This window comes from Odocoileus virginianus, chromosome 21 (genome assembly GCF_023699985.2).
Source record: "Odocoileus virginianus isolate 20LAN1187 ecotype Illinois chromosome 21, Ovbor_1.2, whole genome shotgun sequence".
In the NCBI taxonomy this organism is placed as follows: Eukaryota; Metazoa; Chordata; class Mammalia; order Artiodactyla; family Cervidae; genus Odocoileus; species Odocoileus virginianus.
In genome coordinates this window covers 24,448,538-24,467,773 of record NC_069694.1, presented here as the reverse complement: position 1 = coordinate 24,467,773, position 19,236 = coordinate 24,448,538, and the positions used below count along the sequence as shown (strand labels likewise).

Here is a 19,236-nt window from a genome sequence, read left to right as displayed (position 1 = left end):
TTCCAAGGCAAAAGTACTGGAGTAGGTTGCCATTTTCTTCTCCAGGCGATTTTCCCAACCCAGGGATTGAACCTGTGTCTCCTGCATTGGCAGGCGGATTCTTTACCACTGAGCCACCAGGGAAGCCCAGAAGAAAACTACATGTGTGTTATGACTACTATGTCTGATAAAGCTTTGGCTGCTGAGTACCTCAAGTTGCTGTAAGTCCACACTTACAAAACAATTTTTAGTAGAGAAACAGCACCGATAATCTCTGAAAAGAGACCATTCGTATATTGGACAAAAATGATGTCTTTTAAAGATATGCTACATTGGATTATATTAAGACCCGGAAGAGACAGGATATGTGTAGAAGAGACAGCCCTGTTTATCAAGACGCAGTGGTCAAGCTGTTGGTTAAAAACACACCATAAAAGAAACAGAATTATCACAAAGCAATGCTTTTTTCATATTTTATGCTGTGAGTAAATACTTTTAGATGCATGAGTGAGAGAATAGAAGTGAGAGAGAGAAATAGAACCCAGCTGACTTTACCACCTTCAGATATTGAAGTCTCTAGTACACTAAGTTTTGGTTCCTAGGAACAGTAACCTGAAAATATGAAATTTGTCAATGCATATCATCTGAGAGAAGATTTATGTGTGCCATGTTCAATTCTCATAGTGGTACAAAGACTCATTAATCTGTCTTTCTCCCTCTGATCTCTTCACTGAACTCTAGTTTAATATCTCAAGGTTTTGTAAAACAGTGACATTTACCTCTCCTGTGTTGCCTTGATACCAACATATTTAAAAGTACTTTCAGCAGTCCAGTTTTCTTTCCTAATTTCCCCTTGCTGTGAATATAATACCAGGTTTTGCTACTTAGCAGTGCTCCAACTTCAGGCTTATAACTTACCACCTTTTTTCCTTACTCACACATATCCATTGCCATGTAAGATTTTTCTTCAGAATTTAGTGTTCTTTCCATAAACCTTTGCTTATTAAAAGCCTGTTATATGCCAGGAGTTCTATATAAATAAGATGAACTAAAATCTCTGCCTTTATTCATCATATTCTCTCAAAAGAAAGACAGTTATCAAGAAAACAACTAAAAATTTTTGAGTGTTACAGTAATATGTGTGCATCCCCGCTTAAGAGCACAGAAGATGAGAATAACTGACTCCTCAATAATAGATAGTAATGTTTAATAATTAACTTGTAATTATGCAACAACCTTCTTGATATTTAGTTATTTGAATATTAATTTTCGTTAATAATAATAATGTTGTTTGGACCAGGCAAAATGGCCCTAAGAGTGATTTATCCTAGCTCATTCTACAGGTGCACAAAGGGACAGAGGGGTAAGTGACCTGCCCAGCATCACATAGCAAATACATTACAGAGATCTTAGCACATGGCTCCACTCCAGTGTTCTTGCCTGGAGAATCCCAGGGACGGGAGCCTGGTGGGCTGCCGTCTGTGGGGTCACACAGAGTTGGACACGATTGACGTGACTTCGCAGCAGCAGCAGCACATGGCTCAGCTGGGGGATTGGAAAAGAGCTATGTACCATTTGCTCTGTGTCTTGAACAGTGTTTAACCCTGCATTTCATGGTGATAGGAACTAGGTGCTTAAGAAAATAAAATGTGGATAAGCTGAAAGAGTTGGAAAGATGATTTTATAATAGGTGGGTTAAGAGAATGGAATAAATGAATGAAGGTCTGAAGTGAAAATAGAATCTCAGAAAGTATCAAGGAAGACCCGCCAAATGAGACACAATGTGAAGGCTTCAGGAAATTCCAAGAAAGCCAGTGTAACGAGAAGAGTAGGCAAGGTGGTGGTAACAAAGAGATGAGGTCAAAAAGGACAAAGTGATGAGGTGTGCATCAATTATTTGGGCATCTTGTAGACCTTGTAATCCTTTGAGATTTCCCCTCCTTTTAAGATGGGGCATCAATGAAGAATTTTGACTGAAGACATGGCAAACTATGATTATAAGAAGGCAAAGGGAACACGGAGAGACAGGAAGTTATGAAGATAATCCAGAGAAGTGGGGAGCGGTAGCTTTGTCAGGGGAGCAGAGGTGTAGGTAGACCAGATTCTGAAGATATTTTGAACAGTTCAGGGAATTTTCTGGTAGATTGCATGTTGGGTATAGAATGTTCGATGTTGATGAGGACTCCCAAGTTTTTGGTCTGAACTACTGTAAGGATGGTATCCTCTTAACTGAACTGTGTAAGAATTCAGGAGATGGTTATTTCAGTTGGACTTCATTTCAATTTTGGAAATGTAAGGGTGGTGCCAGTGTGGAGGATATATTGTTAAGAATTGTAAATTAAGACAAAGGTATAAGTTTGGAATCTCAGTCATGTATGGAATGGTGATGACTATTGTTACCCAACAGGAACTATGACAATAGAAACTGGGAGAGAGGAGCTTGATTAAAGATGCTGCTGAAGTAGTTTTGTGAATGAGTTGGAAGGAGTAGAAGGGGGAGGATCTAAAATGGGAAACTCCAGGGTGATTACTACTAGCGCCACTTTCCAGGGATCCCCTGATAGCGCAGTTGGTAAAGAATCTGCCTGCAGGGCAGGAGACCCCAGTTCGATTCCTGGGTTGGGAGGATCCCCTGGAGAAGGGGAAGGCTACCCATTCCAGTATTCTGGCCTGGAGAATTCCATGGACTGTATTGTCCAAGGGGTCGCAAAGAGTTGGACACAACTGAGCAACTTTCACTTTCACTTTCTCAGGCCTGGCTCTGGGAGGCCTATATATCTTTCGAATTGTGCAAATACCAAGTAGCCTTTTCTGTTTGAAACTACTTATGTTCATCTGTATTCATATCCTTCCTACCAAGATTAGCTTCAGAACGGGACAGTCTTTTCCAGCTCTTCTCACTTTCTTATCATGTCAGAAAATGAATAAACCAGACTTTCAGATTTAATGTATTCAGTCATTTTAATTCACATGGAAAATTCCAAATCATGCCTGATAATTTGCAGTAAATTTTTTTGTATTTTCCCAAGTTTATTGACGTATATAATATTCATTTAATGTGTAGAACAAAATGATTGGATATATTACTAAATGATCACTACAGTGTGTTTTATTAATATCCACTGAAAGTGAAAGTAAAAAGTGTTAGTCTCTCTGTTGAGTCTGACTCTTTCGCAACCCCATGAACTATAGCCCACCAGGCTCCTGTGTCCATGGCATTTCCCAGGCAAGAATACTGGCGTGAGTTCCCATGTCCTTCTCCAGGGTTATCTTCTCGACCGAGGGATCGAACCTATGTCTCCTGCATCTCCTGCAATGGCGGGCAGGTTCTTCAGTTAGAAGCCTTAAAACAGAAGTATCTTTGGTATTCTTTAAAATCTTATCCCACCATATTACCTCACATAATTCTGTTCCATTGATCTGTCTGTTTTTCTGCTAATACCTTTCTATTTTTATTACTATAGCTTTGTAATATAGATTGAAGTCAGGAAGTATGATGCATCTGGCTTTGTTCTTCTTACTCAAGATTGCTTTGGCCATTCAGGTTCTTTTGTGGGACCAAATAAATTTTAGGGTTGGCTGTTTGTTCTTTTTCTGTGGAAAATAGAACATTGGACTTTTGATAAGGATTGCATTGAATCTGTAAATCATTTTGGACATTTTAGCACCATTAGTTTTTCCAGTCCCTGAGCATGAGGTATCTTTCCATTTGTTTGTGTCCAAAAATTTACAGAGCAAATTTAGCCCCTTTGTCTTCCATCCCAGCCCCTCCATGACCACACTTGTTTTCCCTAAATACTTTTCACATTTTTGCATTTGGCTGTTGCCTTCCTCAGTAAAGTTGAGTGGTTCTAAACTCTCCCCAAACTCTCCCCAAGATGTCAAGCCCCTTAACATGCATCAAAGACCTTATGTTTGGACCTAACCCCAACTCTCCACTATATTGTTTAATGCTTTCCAAAAAGAATTGCCTAGTTCACTGGATACCCACCCTTTCCCCACAATACTTCCCAATGCACCTCTTTGCCAATTGTCCCTGCCTTCTCCAAAATTCAATTTCCAGATTAATCTTCCTAAAAATCAACTCCAATCAAGCCATTTCCTTTTCTGAAGCACATTTTTGCACTCTATTGCCCAGTGATGTAATTACAGACTCTTCCATTGGCAGTTCTATCCTGCTAACTCAGTAGTTCTGGCTCATTTTTCTCATATCACATAGTTCACAAAACAATGCACTCTCATCAGTAATATCTCACATTGCCTACAATGGTCTTTCAAGGAACAGAGCAGATATACTTAGTCTCCTAGCAGAATAACTGTAACATGTATATAACCAATACCTCTATAGTAGTTACTGTATGTCAGGCACTTTTTGACCTCTTTAAGAATATGATTTCATTGAATCCCTCTAACAGTCCTATAATATAGACACTGTTATTGTTCCATTTTACAGATGAAGAAACTGAGGTACAGAAAACATAAGCAATTATCCCAAGGTCATGTGGTTAACAAATGGAAGAGCTAAAGGATTCAGCCTCAGTCAGTCTCACCCTGTAGTCTATGCTGTTAATTCCTCTGGCGTGTTCACCCTCTCCTTAAATTTCTGTCAACCACCCACACCAACACTGGAGGATGAGAAATATTTCATCAAATTTCCAAAAATTCCTTTTTTATCTTGAAAGTGGCTGGAGTCAGCTAAGTCTCCAATAAATGTTACTTCTCTGATCTTTTAAATCACTCTTCTCAGATGATACCACTCAGGCTTTACTTATCCTATACTCTCTTTGTTGTCATCAAACTGTGAGATTAAAAAAAATCACATCTCTATAGTGAGATTGAAAAAAAAAATTCACAACAAAGCACACAATAGACAATTGTAAATTTTGATTTCCCAATTTTGTTAATGGTTCCTCTAATCTAAGTTAAAAGTGACTCATATCTCCTCTCTCTCTTTTGCCTAATCCACATCCACATACAGTTCACTTCTAAGTTTGGTTCTTCATGCATCCCTGGTACCTCTCAATCTTTTGCACCTTTTCTATCTAAACGGTGGGAGATGCCTCATCCATTAACTAGGTCAGAGTGAATAAGCAATGTTTTTATTAATAGTTATTGTATTGTTTGACATTCTTGTTACTGTTCCCCCAACTATCATAAAAATCTTGTATCTGGTTATTTAGATTTGAGTCTTTGACCCCTGATATTCTGCTAAATTCTGTTGACAGTTTAATCTAAGGAAGAACATCTGCTCAGCTCGCATCCACCACTCTCCCCTTCCTACTACTGTCGACTGAAAGAACTCACTCTTCAGTACGTACAAAAATGTCTACTAATCGCACCACTGATTTCTCCTTCCAGCCTCATCTCTTATTACTCCACTGCATGTTACACCTTCTAAGAAAACCAGACCAAAAGTTCTGCTTTGCACCTCCATACTCCTTGCTTGTACCATTTATTTCACACAAAAATGCCAATGACATAAGTCAGAGGCTAGGATGAGTTAAGAAAAAAAAAATCTCTGAAGTTTTAGGTCACAGAAAGGATATATTGAGATGGATTTCATAACCCCCAGTGTCATCTTTAGAAATCCCCTCATCTTGACTCAATAGTTATCTGGATTTCCTCTATATTTAATTTAACAACTCTATGTCATTGTTTAGCATTAATACTTGACATCTCTGAAGCTTGGTTTCTTTACAATAATAATAACAATGATAATAATAATACCTACTTCACAAGATGGCTGCATGGTTTCAAATATAAATTTTGATATTGTATTATTTCTAAAATTTAAATATTGCATACAGAAGGTACTAAAAACTTGCTTAGGTTCTTCTTCCTGTCATGGGTGAACATTGCCCAGTTAACTTAAGGGAACTGAGATCCATAACTGAAGTTGGCTGCCAGAGTGAGGCGGGCACAAGCGCAGAGACCCCACAGAATAGTCTATTCCTAGGGCAGTGACACATAAAACATTGATCTTAAGGTTCCGAGCCTAACTGTTACTCACTCTTATATAAAAGATAAGATGATAAGTGTTAGCAAAATAAAACCTTTCTATGTTCTAGAATTCTGCCTGAGGCAATCAAAAAGACTAAAATCTGGGGTCAGCATTTCTGCCATTTTTATTCACCTTGGGCTTTCCCAGTGGCATCCATCTGCCTGCACTGCAGGAGACGCAGGAGACGTGGCTCCATCCCTGGGTTGGGAAGATGCCTAGGAGGAGGAAATGGCAACCTACTCCAGTGTTCTTGCCTGGGAAATGCCATGGACAGAGGAGCCTGGCCGACTACGGTCTATGGGGTCATAAAGAGTAGGGCTCGACTGAACACACACACACATACACACTCTCACTGACACCGTCTCTAAAGCAGTCTTTGTTTTGTTCTAGGAGAAGTGGAAAAAGAAAACAAATGATGAGAAAACATTGAATTGACGGAGGCACAACAATAAAATCACTATTGGTTTTCAAGGAGTGCCCTAGATTTAAATTTGCTTGAGCTCAGTTTTTTCCCTTCTCACTTCTTATTGCTTTCTGAAATGTCTTTTTCTAGCATCTCTCTTACCTTCTCTTAGCTTAGTAGCCTCCTTTGGGCACTGTTTCTGGCATTAAGGCTTTTAAATATGTATTCTTAATTGGATGTAATTAAACAAAGGAAGGAAGTCCGTCTGAATCAATGACAAGCTAGAGAAACAAGCAGTTTTTAAGGAAATGAAGTTTTATTACTCTTAGGGATATACTGAAGCTATTGAAAACAGTTCACTTAGGACTATTAATGGCTACATTAACACCTACATAAGCGTATCTTACAAATTCACTGTTTGGAATAAAACATGTATGTACATTTCTTTTTTCTAAGGACTTTTACTCTTTAAACAGACTAACGTTTGTTTCTACAGATTGCTTAGTGAACCTTTTTTATTTTTTAATTTGAACATTGAAGATATTGAGATATAAATGCAAGTCTCAGTTGTTTAAAACTTGGTGCTCATGAGGTCAAAACCACACACTAAATCTCTATATCAGCCAGTTCTCTCTATTGTGTGGTCACAACTGTCTGAGCAACCAGCTCTGGTCTTAGGAAGCTCTGGGGGAGAGGCTGTGGATGAATTTGTCCAGTAAGCCTCCGCATAATTGGAAAATGGCTCTGTTTCATCAGCCACACACCCGTGGTCAGTAGCTTCGCCTTTCTTCATGAGCGTCGGTTATTTTGAATTTTAAAGATAATTTTAGTAGCTTCATTGTTGCCTTAATACTTTATTTATTTGCTGTTTCAGCTTTCTGCTATGTGATAGCGTTATTTAAAATTTCCTCTTTTCTATGACATTTCTTGCATTGTGTATTTATATCCTACTTGTTAAGGCTAATAATACTATATGAGCTTATAGAATTGCGTCTGAACTCTGAAGGAAAAATAATGATCCATTTCATGAGATGAGTAATTTTTACAAACTCTCCTTTCAGCTCAAAGAGTGCTTTTTGTTCCCTTGATTAAAATGTATTTCTCGATTAAATTAAAATGCAAATATAGATGGTCTGTGTTTATGGTTATAATAGAATTATTTAAAGAAGGTTTTAAATCAATGTGCTGTTAATATTTCATGCAAGAACTGTGGGTTTTATTGTTGGGCCAGTACTTCCATGTTCCATTTTCAAGATTACTTAAAGTGCTATGAAAACTTAATCATACTGCCCTGGTTTTATCAGTTTTCTCCAGTCTTCTCTAGGATGTTAAAAGGAACTGTTTTCCTATATACTTCTTAAGTTATATCAGTGGTGTTGGAGAAATAACAAGTACTATTTCTTTAGAATCCCTTGAAATTGAGTTATGAACAATTTACTGTTTGTTTTAAAGAAATAGTTTTTTACACAGAAGTGAATCAACTCTTAAATTTAAGAGAACCATATTTAATAATTTATTAGGAATTAAAGATCTGAAAAGTTACTTCAAGAGACCATTTTGTCCAAATTTTTAATTTCTATTAGAAATATAAAATATTTGCATTCGAAATTGCAGCTAATGTTATTAATTTAATTACAATGATTTAGTGTTTCTTTAGCTTTCTTTTTTGGAAAGTGACTTATCACTTCTCAATAATTATTAAGATAACTCTTAAATCATATTTATAACTTGATCTTTTATCCCTTTTTTTATTTTTAGCGACCTCAGTGAAAACCAGATTCAGGCAATTCCAAGGAAAGCTTTTCGTGGGGCAGTTGATATTAAAAATCTGTAAGTATTTTTTCTAATTGATACTGTTTTTTTTTAATCCATTTTCCAGGTTTAACTGGTATTAAATAAAGTGTCAGGAAAGAAATGGTGAAAGTTTATGCATTTTATGCTTCCTTAGGAGAACTTGTAACAATAAGTTTTAAATCATTGTTACATGTTATCTGAAGGAAGTCTCCTTTAGAAGATGTCTTGAAACTGAAGTTATCAAATAACAACTGAAGTTATCACAAGGTTCCTCATACCTTGTGGTTGGTTAATCTTGTGAAGTCTAAAGAAATGATTTGATTAAAAGGCATTTACAATGTATTTTCTTCCCTCTTACTATGAGCTTATTTCAATAGTACCTTTTTCACTTGTTATTGGTGTTTATTGGAAATGCAGACTATTTTTTTTCTGGAAAGTGTAGATAATATTTTCTTGTTAGAGAAAAAGTGGCCTAGAGCTACAGCTTTTTAAAATAGCTTTTAGATCACCATTTTTATTAAATTCCGAAGTGTGAGAATGAGAAAAGTGTCTTTCAATTTGTGTAAATACTTTTCTTAGATTTTCCCTCTTTTATCTTTATGAAAGAAGATATGTATAGCCTTCTTTAACAAGCAAAGTAAAAGAAACCTATGTATTTGTCCTTGGTAAGTCTCTAATCTAGTGTCTTGTGTAGATGTGTTGCTTTGCAAGTGCGCATCGCTCTTTACATATCAGATTTAAGATTACAGTGGCAATCCTAACATTATCGATATGTATCTTAATAAATTTTAAAGTATCATATTAACCTTTTAAAATGATGGATTTTGACTGACTGTGAAACTAGATTGTAAAGTGTTTTCTTTAACTTCTACATTAGTTTGGAATGTAAAGGGAAAAGCCCCTGTGTGCTGAGATTAACTATCAGGAATTCAGTATTTCTTACCTTTGTAATAAACGGGGCAGAAACTCTTTCAAGAATTAACTTCCTTTCAGAATTCTCCATGGTGGAATCCAGCATTTCTCAAGTAGTGAATGTGAGACAGATGTTTTCCTTCGTCAAAGAAGATGACTGTTTATAAAGCTATAAGCTATGGCCTCTACATCTTCTTTTCAATGTAAATGGTTTTGTTTTAAATTTGTACTTTCTAAGTACAGAGAAAAATAGAAATAGAAAAATATAGACTTCTAAGTATAAATATATAGTGCCATCAAAATCTTGGCCTTTTATTAGCATTTACTTGTTAAAGAGATTTTATTTGCTTGGATTTAATCTCTAATGAATACTGAGGAAAATCTTCAAATAGATTCAGAGATATAGGGTGTTAAAAACTGCCTCTATATATTATCTCTTGTCAGAACAACACAGGTTCCTATGTAGCACCTACTCAAATTGTCTATATGTCTCTGTAAAAGACAGTAATGACCAAAGTTGACCACCTTTTGGGAATGCCTCTTGCAGTCTTTTAACAGTATTCTGTCTAAAGCCTGAAAACAGGTGGCTTTTAATCTTAGTAATGATATTTAGGGAATCCAAGTCTGCAAGTAATCCTTCTCCCATGTTTAAGGATGCATTTGGGAGTGAGATACTAGTCATGGTGGAATTCTTCCTTAATTCCTTTGTTTCTTCTTTAAAAGTGCAATTCTAAAAGTTTAAAGATAAAAAGAAAAGTGAGATACTGACCAATGTACTTTGAGGAATGCATCATTGATTTGGTGGGATTTGGGAAATATTCCGCCCCTCCATATCATTTCCCTTTTTTCAGTTTAAATGTAATTATTATAAATACCATGAGATGAGCCTAGGACTGGAGTCTCAGAATATTCTGCTGTTTTGTTTTTTGTAAACATGACAATTCGTTAAACTTCACTGAACCTTAATTTTTACTTTTATGAAATCAATATAATAATTGCTTGCACTTGTGATTATTAGAGAAAAAAGGTACTAAAGAGAGAGAAGATTAGAGTATGGACTAATCTGCAATATTAGTGAGGGATCAGACAGACCATGGACCAATTAGACATTGAGCTGCAAAGTAGAAAAAAATACATATATATATATATATAAATATCTCAGAGGGTACTAAATATGTGCCAGACCCTGATTTATAAATAAATTATGAAGTGCCACAGGTACTGAGGAAAGAAAGAGATAAAGGTATTGCTTGAGGTTATCAGGGAATACTTTAGAAAAGAATTACTGAAAAGAAAATATACAGAAATCTTCAAGGAGGTTGGTTCATACTGTATGTTGGTCAGTAAAAGCAGATTGAGAAAGTAAGAATTTATTAAGACCTATTCAAGGCCTGATTTCTGGGTTTTGAAGGGATTGGAAGATAAAATTAAACTGCAGTGAAACTTGTGTGTGTGTGTGTGTGTGTGATATAAGGAATATGTCTGTATCTTGAAGGTGAACCAGTACTGATTTGGAATAGCAGCAGTAGCAGAAAGCATAGCAGTCTGAATATGGAGAAAGCTGAGTTGAATGGCATCCAAATGACTTTATTTTTGAAGGTTTCTTTTCTTATGAAGGAAAGGAGGCTTAAGAAACTATGTGGATGCTGAGTGATGATGGTCAAAAGAACAATTTATTTCTACTATTCTCACTGACTTCCACGTAACCATGTGAAAGACCATGGAAATAACCTTGAAACACCTTAATACATTTATAGGTTTATTTAATTAAAAAGGATCATGCTTACAATTTTCTAAAATTTTATAGTTAATTAAACAATAGATCAAACTACACTATTCAAAGAAATTCAGTTTCATGGGACTCTGTCTGAAGTTTAGTTTTATCATTAAAAGTTAAGAAAGGTATTTGGTAAAATATATTAGCACTGAGAATAAATTTTAATTCATATTGTTATTAAAATGGTAAACATAAGTCATCAAGTAATGACTCAGTAAAAGTCCATAAGTATTGACATTATTATTATTACGAATGTTCAATGTGGGAAGTGAAAGTTGCTCAGTCGTGTCCAACTCTTTATGACCCCATGGACTATACAGTCCATGGAATTCTCCAGTCCAGAATTCTAGAGTGGGTAGCCTTTGAACTTCTCCAGGGGATCTCCCAACCCAGGGATCTCACCCAGGTCTCCAGCATTGCAGGCAGATTCTTTACCAGCTGAGCCACCAGAGAAACCCAAGAATACTGGAATGGGAAGCCTATCCCTTCTCCAGCAGATCTTCCTGACCCAGGAAACAAAATGTGGTCTCCCACATTGCAGGCAGATTCTTTACCAGCTGAGCCACAAGGGAAGCCCATTCAGTGTGGGAAGGAGAGGCATAATGCTCTGTCCTGTGTATCATGCCAGTGTGTTCATTTACAGTTTGGACAAGGCTTCATGGTCCCATGATGGCTAGTATTTCAAGTCTTTCAGAGATATAAGAGAAAAAAGAAGGCTTTACAGAAGAAATATGTGCTTCAGTTGCATCAGGATAAATATTCTGTGTAGTGTTAGTTGCTCAATCATGTCCGACTCTTTGAGACCCCACAGACTGTAGCCCACCAGTCTCCTGTGTCCATGGGGTTCTCCAGGCAAGAATAGTGGAGTGGATTGCCATTCTCTTCTCCAGAGGATCTTCCCAGCCCAGGGATCGAACCCTGGTCTCCTGCATTGCAGGCAAACTCTTAGCCATTTGAGCTACAGAGAAGACCTTGATATTTTGTATAGCACTGTCTAAAATACTGGTCTAATGCACTGTACTGGGTTTATTGGATTTACCACATATTCAGGCTTTATTCTGAGTAAATTCCAGGTATCAGAGAAGATTTTCACTGGAAGCACTTGTTTTAAGCTTGTGGATTGGTTAAATAGGCTCAAGGCAACATCCTGACAATATGAAATTGATGCTGTAGAAATTTTGCAAATTAGCAGATCTTATTCCTTTTCCTTCAGGCAAGCCACAGTAAAACTGTTCTAGACAGATGGACATTTATCTTGCTGTTAAATATCTCCAAGGAGGACATCCCATAACTTTTTTGCTTACCTCTATTAATTTCCAAACTGGATTAAAACCCTTTATATTTTATGTTGTTATCCAGTTTTCTCCAGCTGCTACTTAAAGCAGTTTCTTTTTCCTGGCATTTGAGACAGTGAGATCTGAGAATAACAAGATCATATCAAAATATCAACTACCTAATAGTGTTTATAGTAGTCACTGGAAGCCATTTTATATAGGATTTACATCTGTGTTTTTGAACTCTCCAATCAAGTGAGAATTCAAGTACTGATACTGTATCATTACCAAATGATGCCTTACCAAAGTGATAATCACTGTTTATATTATTTTTTTTATAAATTTGTATATATATTTAATATATGTAACACTAACTAAAAAGGCTTGGCTATCTCCTGATCAGTTTCTGAATGAAGACATGTTACATTGTGGCACTGTTTTGTTTACAAGTATGTATGAGGCTTTTCCATTCAATTGAATGATTTAGGAGAATATTCAAATTAAATTTTGCTTTATTGCTAAGACTTGCAAGCTTATTCTCTAAGTATGTATTTTATGAGTTCAAAAATTTTCCAAGATTCTCTTATTTTTATGTGAAATAATTCCTACTCATGTTATCCCAGGATTTAAACAAAAAATACCAATTTATGAACTTAAAATTCAAATTGTTGACAATAGTTATTGAGATTGGTGAAAGTGTTAGCCACTCAGTCGTGTCTGACTCTTTGTGACCCCATGGACTGTAGCCCACGAGGCTCCTCTGTCCATGGAATTCTCTAGGCAAGAATACTGGAATGGGTAGTCATTCCCTTCTCCAGGGGATGCTCCCAACCCAGGGATCAAACCTGGGTCTCCTGCGTTGTAGGACCTGAATACTTAAAATAATTAAATTTCAACAAGCATTATTTTAGATAGACTCTTTAAAGTACATCATATCTATTTTTTATTCTTCTTTCATGTTGCAGTGTATCTTCAAAATATACTCTGTATTCCAAACTTTGCTATTTGTAAATGAATACATTCATTTTCTATCTGCTTGCATGATACAAATTCTAGTAAATTTTCATCTGTTATCAACTCTACTCCCTTTTTCTAATAAAACTACCCATGGTTAAAATAGGTGAGGGGAATATATTTATGTTTTTTACTATATATTAATTTAAAGACAAGCATTTAAGTTAAAAGATGATTTAACTTGGTTCTCTTTGAGTAACTCATGGTGTCATTTGGGAAACAAGAATGCATGACTATAGCTTTTTAAGAAACAAAACTATTTGGGATGCACTGATTATTAGTGATAAGATTTGGCAAATAGGAAAAAGAAGGTTAATCTATATGTTGTTACATGCTATTATATCACTTAGGAATTTTTTTCTGAAACTCTATTGTCTTCAATTTATTTTATTGATGGATGATCATTTAAAACCCATAGGAGGAAAATTCACAGTTGTACAGTACAATCACAGGAAGACATATATTTTGTTTTTTTTCCCCACACTTCCCAATTTTTAAATATCAATCTACTCTTCTCCTTTCCTCTATCATCTTCATTTTGTTGTTGTTATTTAGTCAGTAAGTCATGTCTGACTCTTTTGCAACCCCATGTACAGTAGCCTGCCAGGCTCCACTATCCTTGGGATTTCCTAGGCAAGAATACTGGAGTGGGTTGCCATTTCCAGGGGATCTTCCCCACCCAAGGATCAAACCCAGGTCTCCTGCATTGAAGGCAGACGCTTTACCCTCTGAGCCACTGGGTTCTAAAATGTAAAGTGTATCAGGAACTCAGCAGACGCCATAGTCAGTGCCATGGGAACTGTCCGTGGTCCTGTAAATCGCCTGCTTTGTCCTCACTCTGAAAAAGTACGCTGAAGTGTGGTAATCCCCAGTAACCATGGGCAAGTGTGTTACCAGTAACCTCTCCAACTTCACATTGTGCTCAGTCTTCCAGGTGCCTTGGCACTCTTTTTATTGATAACATTTCCTCATGTAAAGATAAATCTACATAGCATATCTTCATAATCATTTTCCAAAGCAAAACAAAAAAACACAAGAAATTTTGATTGAAGAGTTGGGAATCTGATTCACATATGTATAAAATAGTCATTGCTATGACCTTTCAGTGGTTGCATGTTGTTCTTGAGACAGACCAGGTCTTTATGTTTTTTGCTTCCCCAACCCTGGACAGCCAACCGTCCTTTTCTCCCTCTGAACAATTACAAGAACCTGCTAATTGAGTTTTAACTCCAGTTTATATTCTCATTAGGGAATTTCAGTGTTCCAGCCAAATTTTGTTTACATAAAACATTGTTTTTCATCCCATCACTTGCTGGTTGAAAGTCATTACGCTTACTAAAACAAAACCAAAACGCTTTGCTATAGGCATCATGGTAAAGCCTTGGGAATTGAGTGGAGTATTGTCTACAATAGTTCCATAGGGTCTATAGAAATATAGGCTACTCTCTGAGAGATCAGTGAGTTTTACCCAGTGGCATTTCATCGTCTCTGTAGATATTCCTACTGGTCCCAAATTCGGAGACCTGTGCAGGCTTACAGCACCCTCTCCCACTGAATCTGTGCACAAGTTCTTTGCTCAAATCAGAACGATCTCTGTCTTGCAGACGTTACTCTGAACATTATAGAGCCTCAGCTCACAACTGTTCTTTGAACCAGTCTCCTCCATAGGGAATACCCACTTTTATTTCTGTCTTACTGGATTCTACCCATTTTTTAGGGATTAAGGGATTTTTTCCTTCTCCCTCACACTATTATTTTCGCCTAAGGCAATCTCTTCCTTCTCTGAAATTCTGTAATATTCTTCTTCTGCTGACTTCTTCCTTGAAAATTTGCCTTTAGAAATTCAGCCTAAACCTCTGTTTGCAGAATGAATAGTTCCTGAGTCTTTCTTCCTAGCCACATGTGTCTAATGAGGGCTTCAACAATACATAGATTTAAAGTTGAATCAAGGTTTCACTAAACATTTACTGCTTGTTTTACATAACTTATTTAACTTCTCTGGGCCTTCTTTTCTTATCTGTAAAATCAAAATAATGATAATACCTACCTTTTCAAGTAATTGTGAGGAATAATACGATGGGTGTGTTTAAAGACCCTGCTATTTACTGTGCATTCAATAAATGCTAGCAATTATTATTGTCAGTTTCAATTTCTGCCTCCCTGATTAGTTTGTTTAGAATTACCAAAACTGGAAGGTCAGTTTAGTTGTCTTTCCTCCAGTGTCTATTATCATCTCTCTTAGAGCTACCTTGAACTTCCTCCTAATAAATTAACAAATGGATATAACTTTATCCTATGGCTTATTCCAATAAAAGCTGAGATTCTTTCTTCCTGTGAGGAAAAAAAAATGTTATTTGAAACATTGCAAAAGGGTTAAATTCTCAAATAACGTAAGTAATTTAGGATTCTTCAGAAAGTCCTTTCCTTGGTTATTTTCTTCACTAATGTCCAGGCTAACACAGTTGTGCTTTCATGCCAAGGTAAATGATATACTTGCAGAAACTTCTCTCTAGGATGGATTAATTTAAGTTTTTCTCGTGCCCTCTGTATATTATGACTTAAATCTTGGACTACTTGTTGGACAATCATTATTGGCATAGGATTTGTATATTTAGATACTCATATTTACCTCAACTTTAAACACACAAGGGAAGAAATAGAACAGATTCAGCCCATATCCTTACCAGCATTTTTTCTTTTTCTCCATTTATGTTTTATCAGGTTAGTGAAATGTTGTTATTCTCTCATACTGATTCTAATCACTTAGATGTGTTTTAAGTCAACTAAATTCTTTGAGTTTGTCATATGGCAGTAGTGAGTTGAATATGAATGAAACTTTCTCATGCCTAAAAAACCCTGGCAAAATTGTAACCTAGTCATAACAATTTTGTTGACACTCTGTACAGACTCTGCCTGGCTTAGAAATTATTAAAGATTTTTTATGTTCACTACTGTTTCAGAGGTAAGTGTATTTTATGGTGTTCTAATTCTTACAAAAAGAAAATCAATTTGTGATAAGATCATATTACTTGGACACTGCACTGAAATATGAATTTTCTATGGATAAGGACAAAACCAACTAAATGCAGGAAGATGTGTTTTGTATGTGTAATTCAAACAGTATGGTATATAGATTATAAACAATGAGAACAGGAAATTGTGGGGGGAAAAATAACAATGCAGTGTCTCCAGTTATGTTTTAAAATGCCAAGTAAGCAAATGTTCAAACTTTTGTCATTTAATATACCTCTTTGTTAAAATTTATATCTAGCAACATTATATATTATCTTTCATACAAAAATTAATCCAAATCTGAAACTAGGCTAAATTATTTTTAGTCTTAAAGAAAAGCAGATCAACTTTAGAAATTTTATGTGAGAGAAGCACAGAGTGATCACTCTCGATAAATGTGTGCTGCATTGTCTAATGCAGTACTAGAAAAAATTAAATAAGCAGTCTAGATTTATTCTGGAGCATCAGAAGACAAATAGTTACCATTAATAGAATCATAGAGTGTTAATGCTGAGAGAAATCTGAAAACTCCAGGAGATGGTGAGGGGCAAGGAAGAGTGGCATGCTGCAGTCCACAGGGTTGCGAAGAATCGGTCATGACTTCATGACGGAAAAGCAGTGTGTTTTTAACAACATCATTTTCATGAAGTTAAAGATAAAGCCGCTGCTTCAAACCACACACATACAAACGAGGACAGTGATGGATCAGAGGGAGGGGGGATTTGGAATTTGAACAGAGAGAGGAGGGTTGGAGGTAGAAAATAAGGAGGAGAAGACTCAGCAGCCTGGAGGAGAATATGGAGGTTAGAAGTCTAAAGGAAACCACCAGTGGTCCTATCCATACCATTCTTTCTCCCAGGAAAATGAGAAAAGTGCTAGTTTGCTTTTCCCTGGAAAGTAGCCCATGTTAGAAAAGGACCCTTGAGCGGTTAGAGACACCCAGCACTCTTATCATCCATACATCAACAAATTTACTTTATGTCTGGATAAATAGCTGTAACATTACTTCTTGGAAAAGTGAAAAAGTTTTCCTCTTACTAATTACTTAATTCTGAACAATTCCATGGCACAGTGTGTAATCACATTTAAACGTGTCACTAAACTCGTGGCTGACCACGTCCTTTCCTGTTTATAGAAAGCAGAAGTGACCAGGGTTTAAAAGGTGATGAAGGAAGTGAGCAGCGTGAGAGAAACAAGGTGCAGAAAAATAGTCCTGAAACTCTGAAATAAATTACACTTTTGTGTAGCTTTGACACTGTTTATCTTGAACCATATGCAGATAAACAGAGGTTTGTGCAGAGAGATTTTCTCATGAGCAGTCATGAAGGTACAGCACTTTCCATAAATGTAACTTTGAATATTAAAAAATCTATCCATTGATGAAAAAATTGTCTGCTTTGGTTTTCATTATCCTTTCAAATGAGTCACGTTTTCATAAAATACTTTCCTTCCCAGAAGATATTTGACCTGAGACATGACAGCATTCAGGAAACTTTTTGGGAAGAATTTGGTCCTATGAGAACCGAATATCCTTGATGTTTTAGTGTCAATAAGGGCTTAGACTTCTGTTAAGAATCAGAAGCAGCATATAATCATGAGCAATGTTAAAGAGAGATGAAATTAGCAAAGTTTCCACCAGCGTCTCAACTTCTGGTGGTATAGAGAAAGTAATCTGCCTTTCAGTACTTGTAGGACAAGATTTGCTTGAGTGCTTTCTGGCAAGCTAGGCTTCCCCTTTGTGTATAGTGTGCATGATTTAAAAGAAGCTGTGTCAGCACTGATTTATACATTGACAGCTAAGGATAATAAGGTATGGGCAAACATACAGCTCACCCTTTTACAGATTAACCTGGAGACTGCATTAGGCAAATTTGATAGCATTAAAAGATTTTGCCAATTTGTCTGGAAACAATTTCTCTTTTGTAGTGTGTCAAGGGTAACACTTCATGCCATTGTGCTAATTTAAATGGCTTTGATAAATTGTTCAGGAGGTTAGAGAATAGTAGTGTAGATATATATTTAGCACTTTAAAATAAAAAAAAGCTATTAACTTAATTGTTAAATGAATTTAATCTGTAAAAATCAAAAGTGCTCCAGAATGTAAGTGTTTTCTTGGAAGCGCAGCAACCATATTACATCATGAGTCTTTAAAAGTCTTCTTAGAAAATAAAATTATACGTCTGCATACTTCCTAATAAGCAGAGATGCCTTCGGCTGCTACAGTTGCGTGAGTGGTAGCTGTTATTTGGGGAAAGCCTTAGTTTATACAGGCAATAAAATTGTATCTTCTCCAGGGCTCACCTTTTTATATTGCACGTCTTAGATCGCACAGTTTGCATGGCATCAAGGTAGCCTCCTGTATGATTATGTCCCCCAGAGACCTTCTTAAAAATGAGATGTATATTTCATGAGACATTCTCTATGTACATAATTTCTAAAGTAGGGAATTTGAAGAGGCCCCTCTGAAAGTCACTGAATTAAATCATTGCACCTTTATTCAATTGCCTTGTGAGAAAAACAGCTATTTCAAACAGTTCCCTTAAGAACATACCTCAAATGTGAATTAGGCCTTTTTGGTGAATCTTGCACTTGAAATAATACAAAGATCCTGACCTTTGTATTAGGATCATAGGCTTACCCTATTTAAGTACCTCCCTTCCCAATGCGTGCAAGGCTGACAACTCACCTATATCATCAACCATTTGGTTTCTATCTCAAGTGAAGCATTAAAATACTTTCTCTTTATAAGAACAATAATATCACTAAGCATCAGGCTACTAGATTTTAGATAAAAGCTGGTTATTTGTTTAAGAAAAAAGGAGAAGGCAGTGGGATTTAGTACTTAGTTGTCTGTTTCAACCAAGTAAATTCCTTAGTATGAACAAGGAAATTTTAATTCCCCAAACAGGCGGTAGGAAAAAGCAAACTTAAGTTTGAAATGGGCTTTATTTTCAATCTTTAAACATTAATAAGTGAGTAATAACTGCTGGAGAAGATTTACTTATTTGAGTTTTGTGTTATTTAGAATGAATTAATGCAGCTTTAAATGTTTGACTGTAGATATATGTAG

General features: G+C 36.1%; 1 protein-coding gene across 3 annotated transcripts in view; it reads left to right on the top strand.

Moving 5' to 3' along the window:
* Positions 1-19,236, top strand: part of SLIT2 (slit guidance ligand 2) — a 384,683-nt gene that overhangs the window by 227,664 nt on the left and 137,783 nt on the right. For all 3 annotated transcript variants that reach the window (XM_070452103.1, XM_070452104.1, XM_070452102.1), the window contains exon 5: positions 8,142-8,213. In XM_070452103.1, coding sequence (XP_070308204.1) covers positions 8,142-8,213 — 72 coding nt within the window. The remainder of the gene's footprint in view (positions 1-8,141; positions 8,214-19,236) is intronic.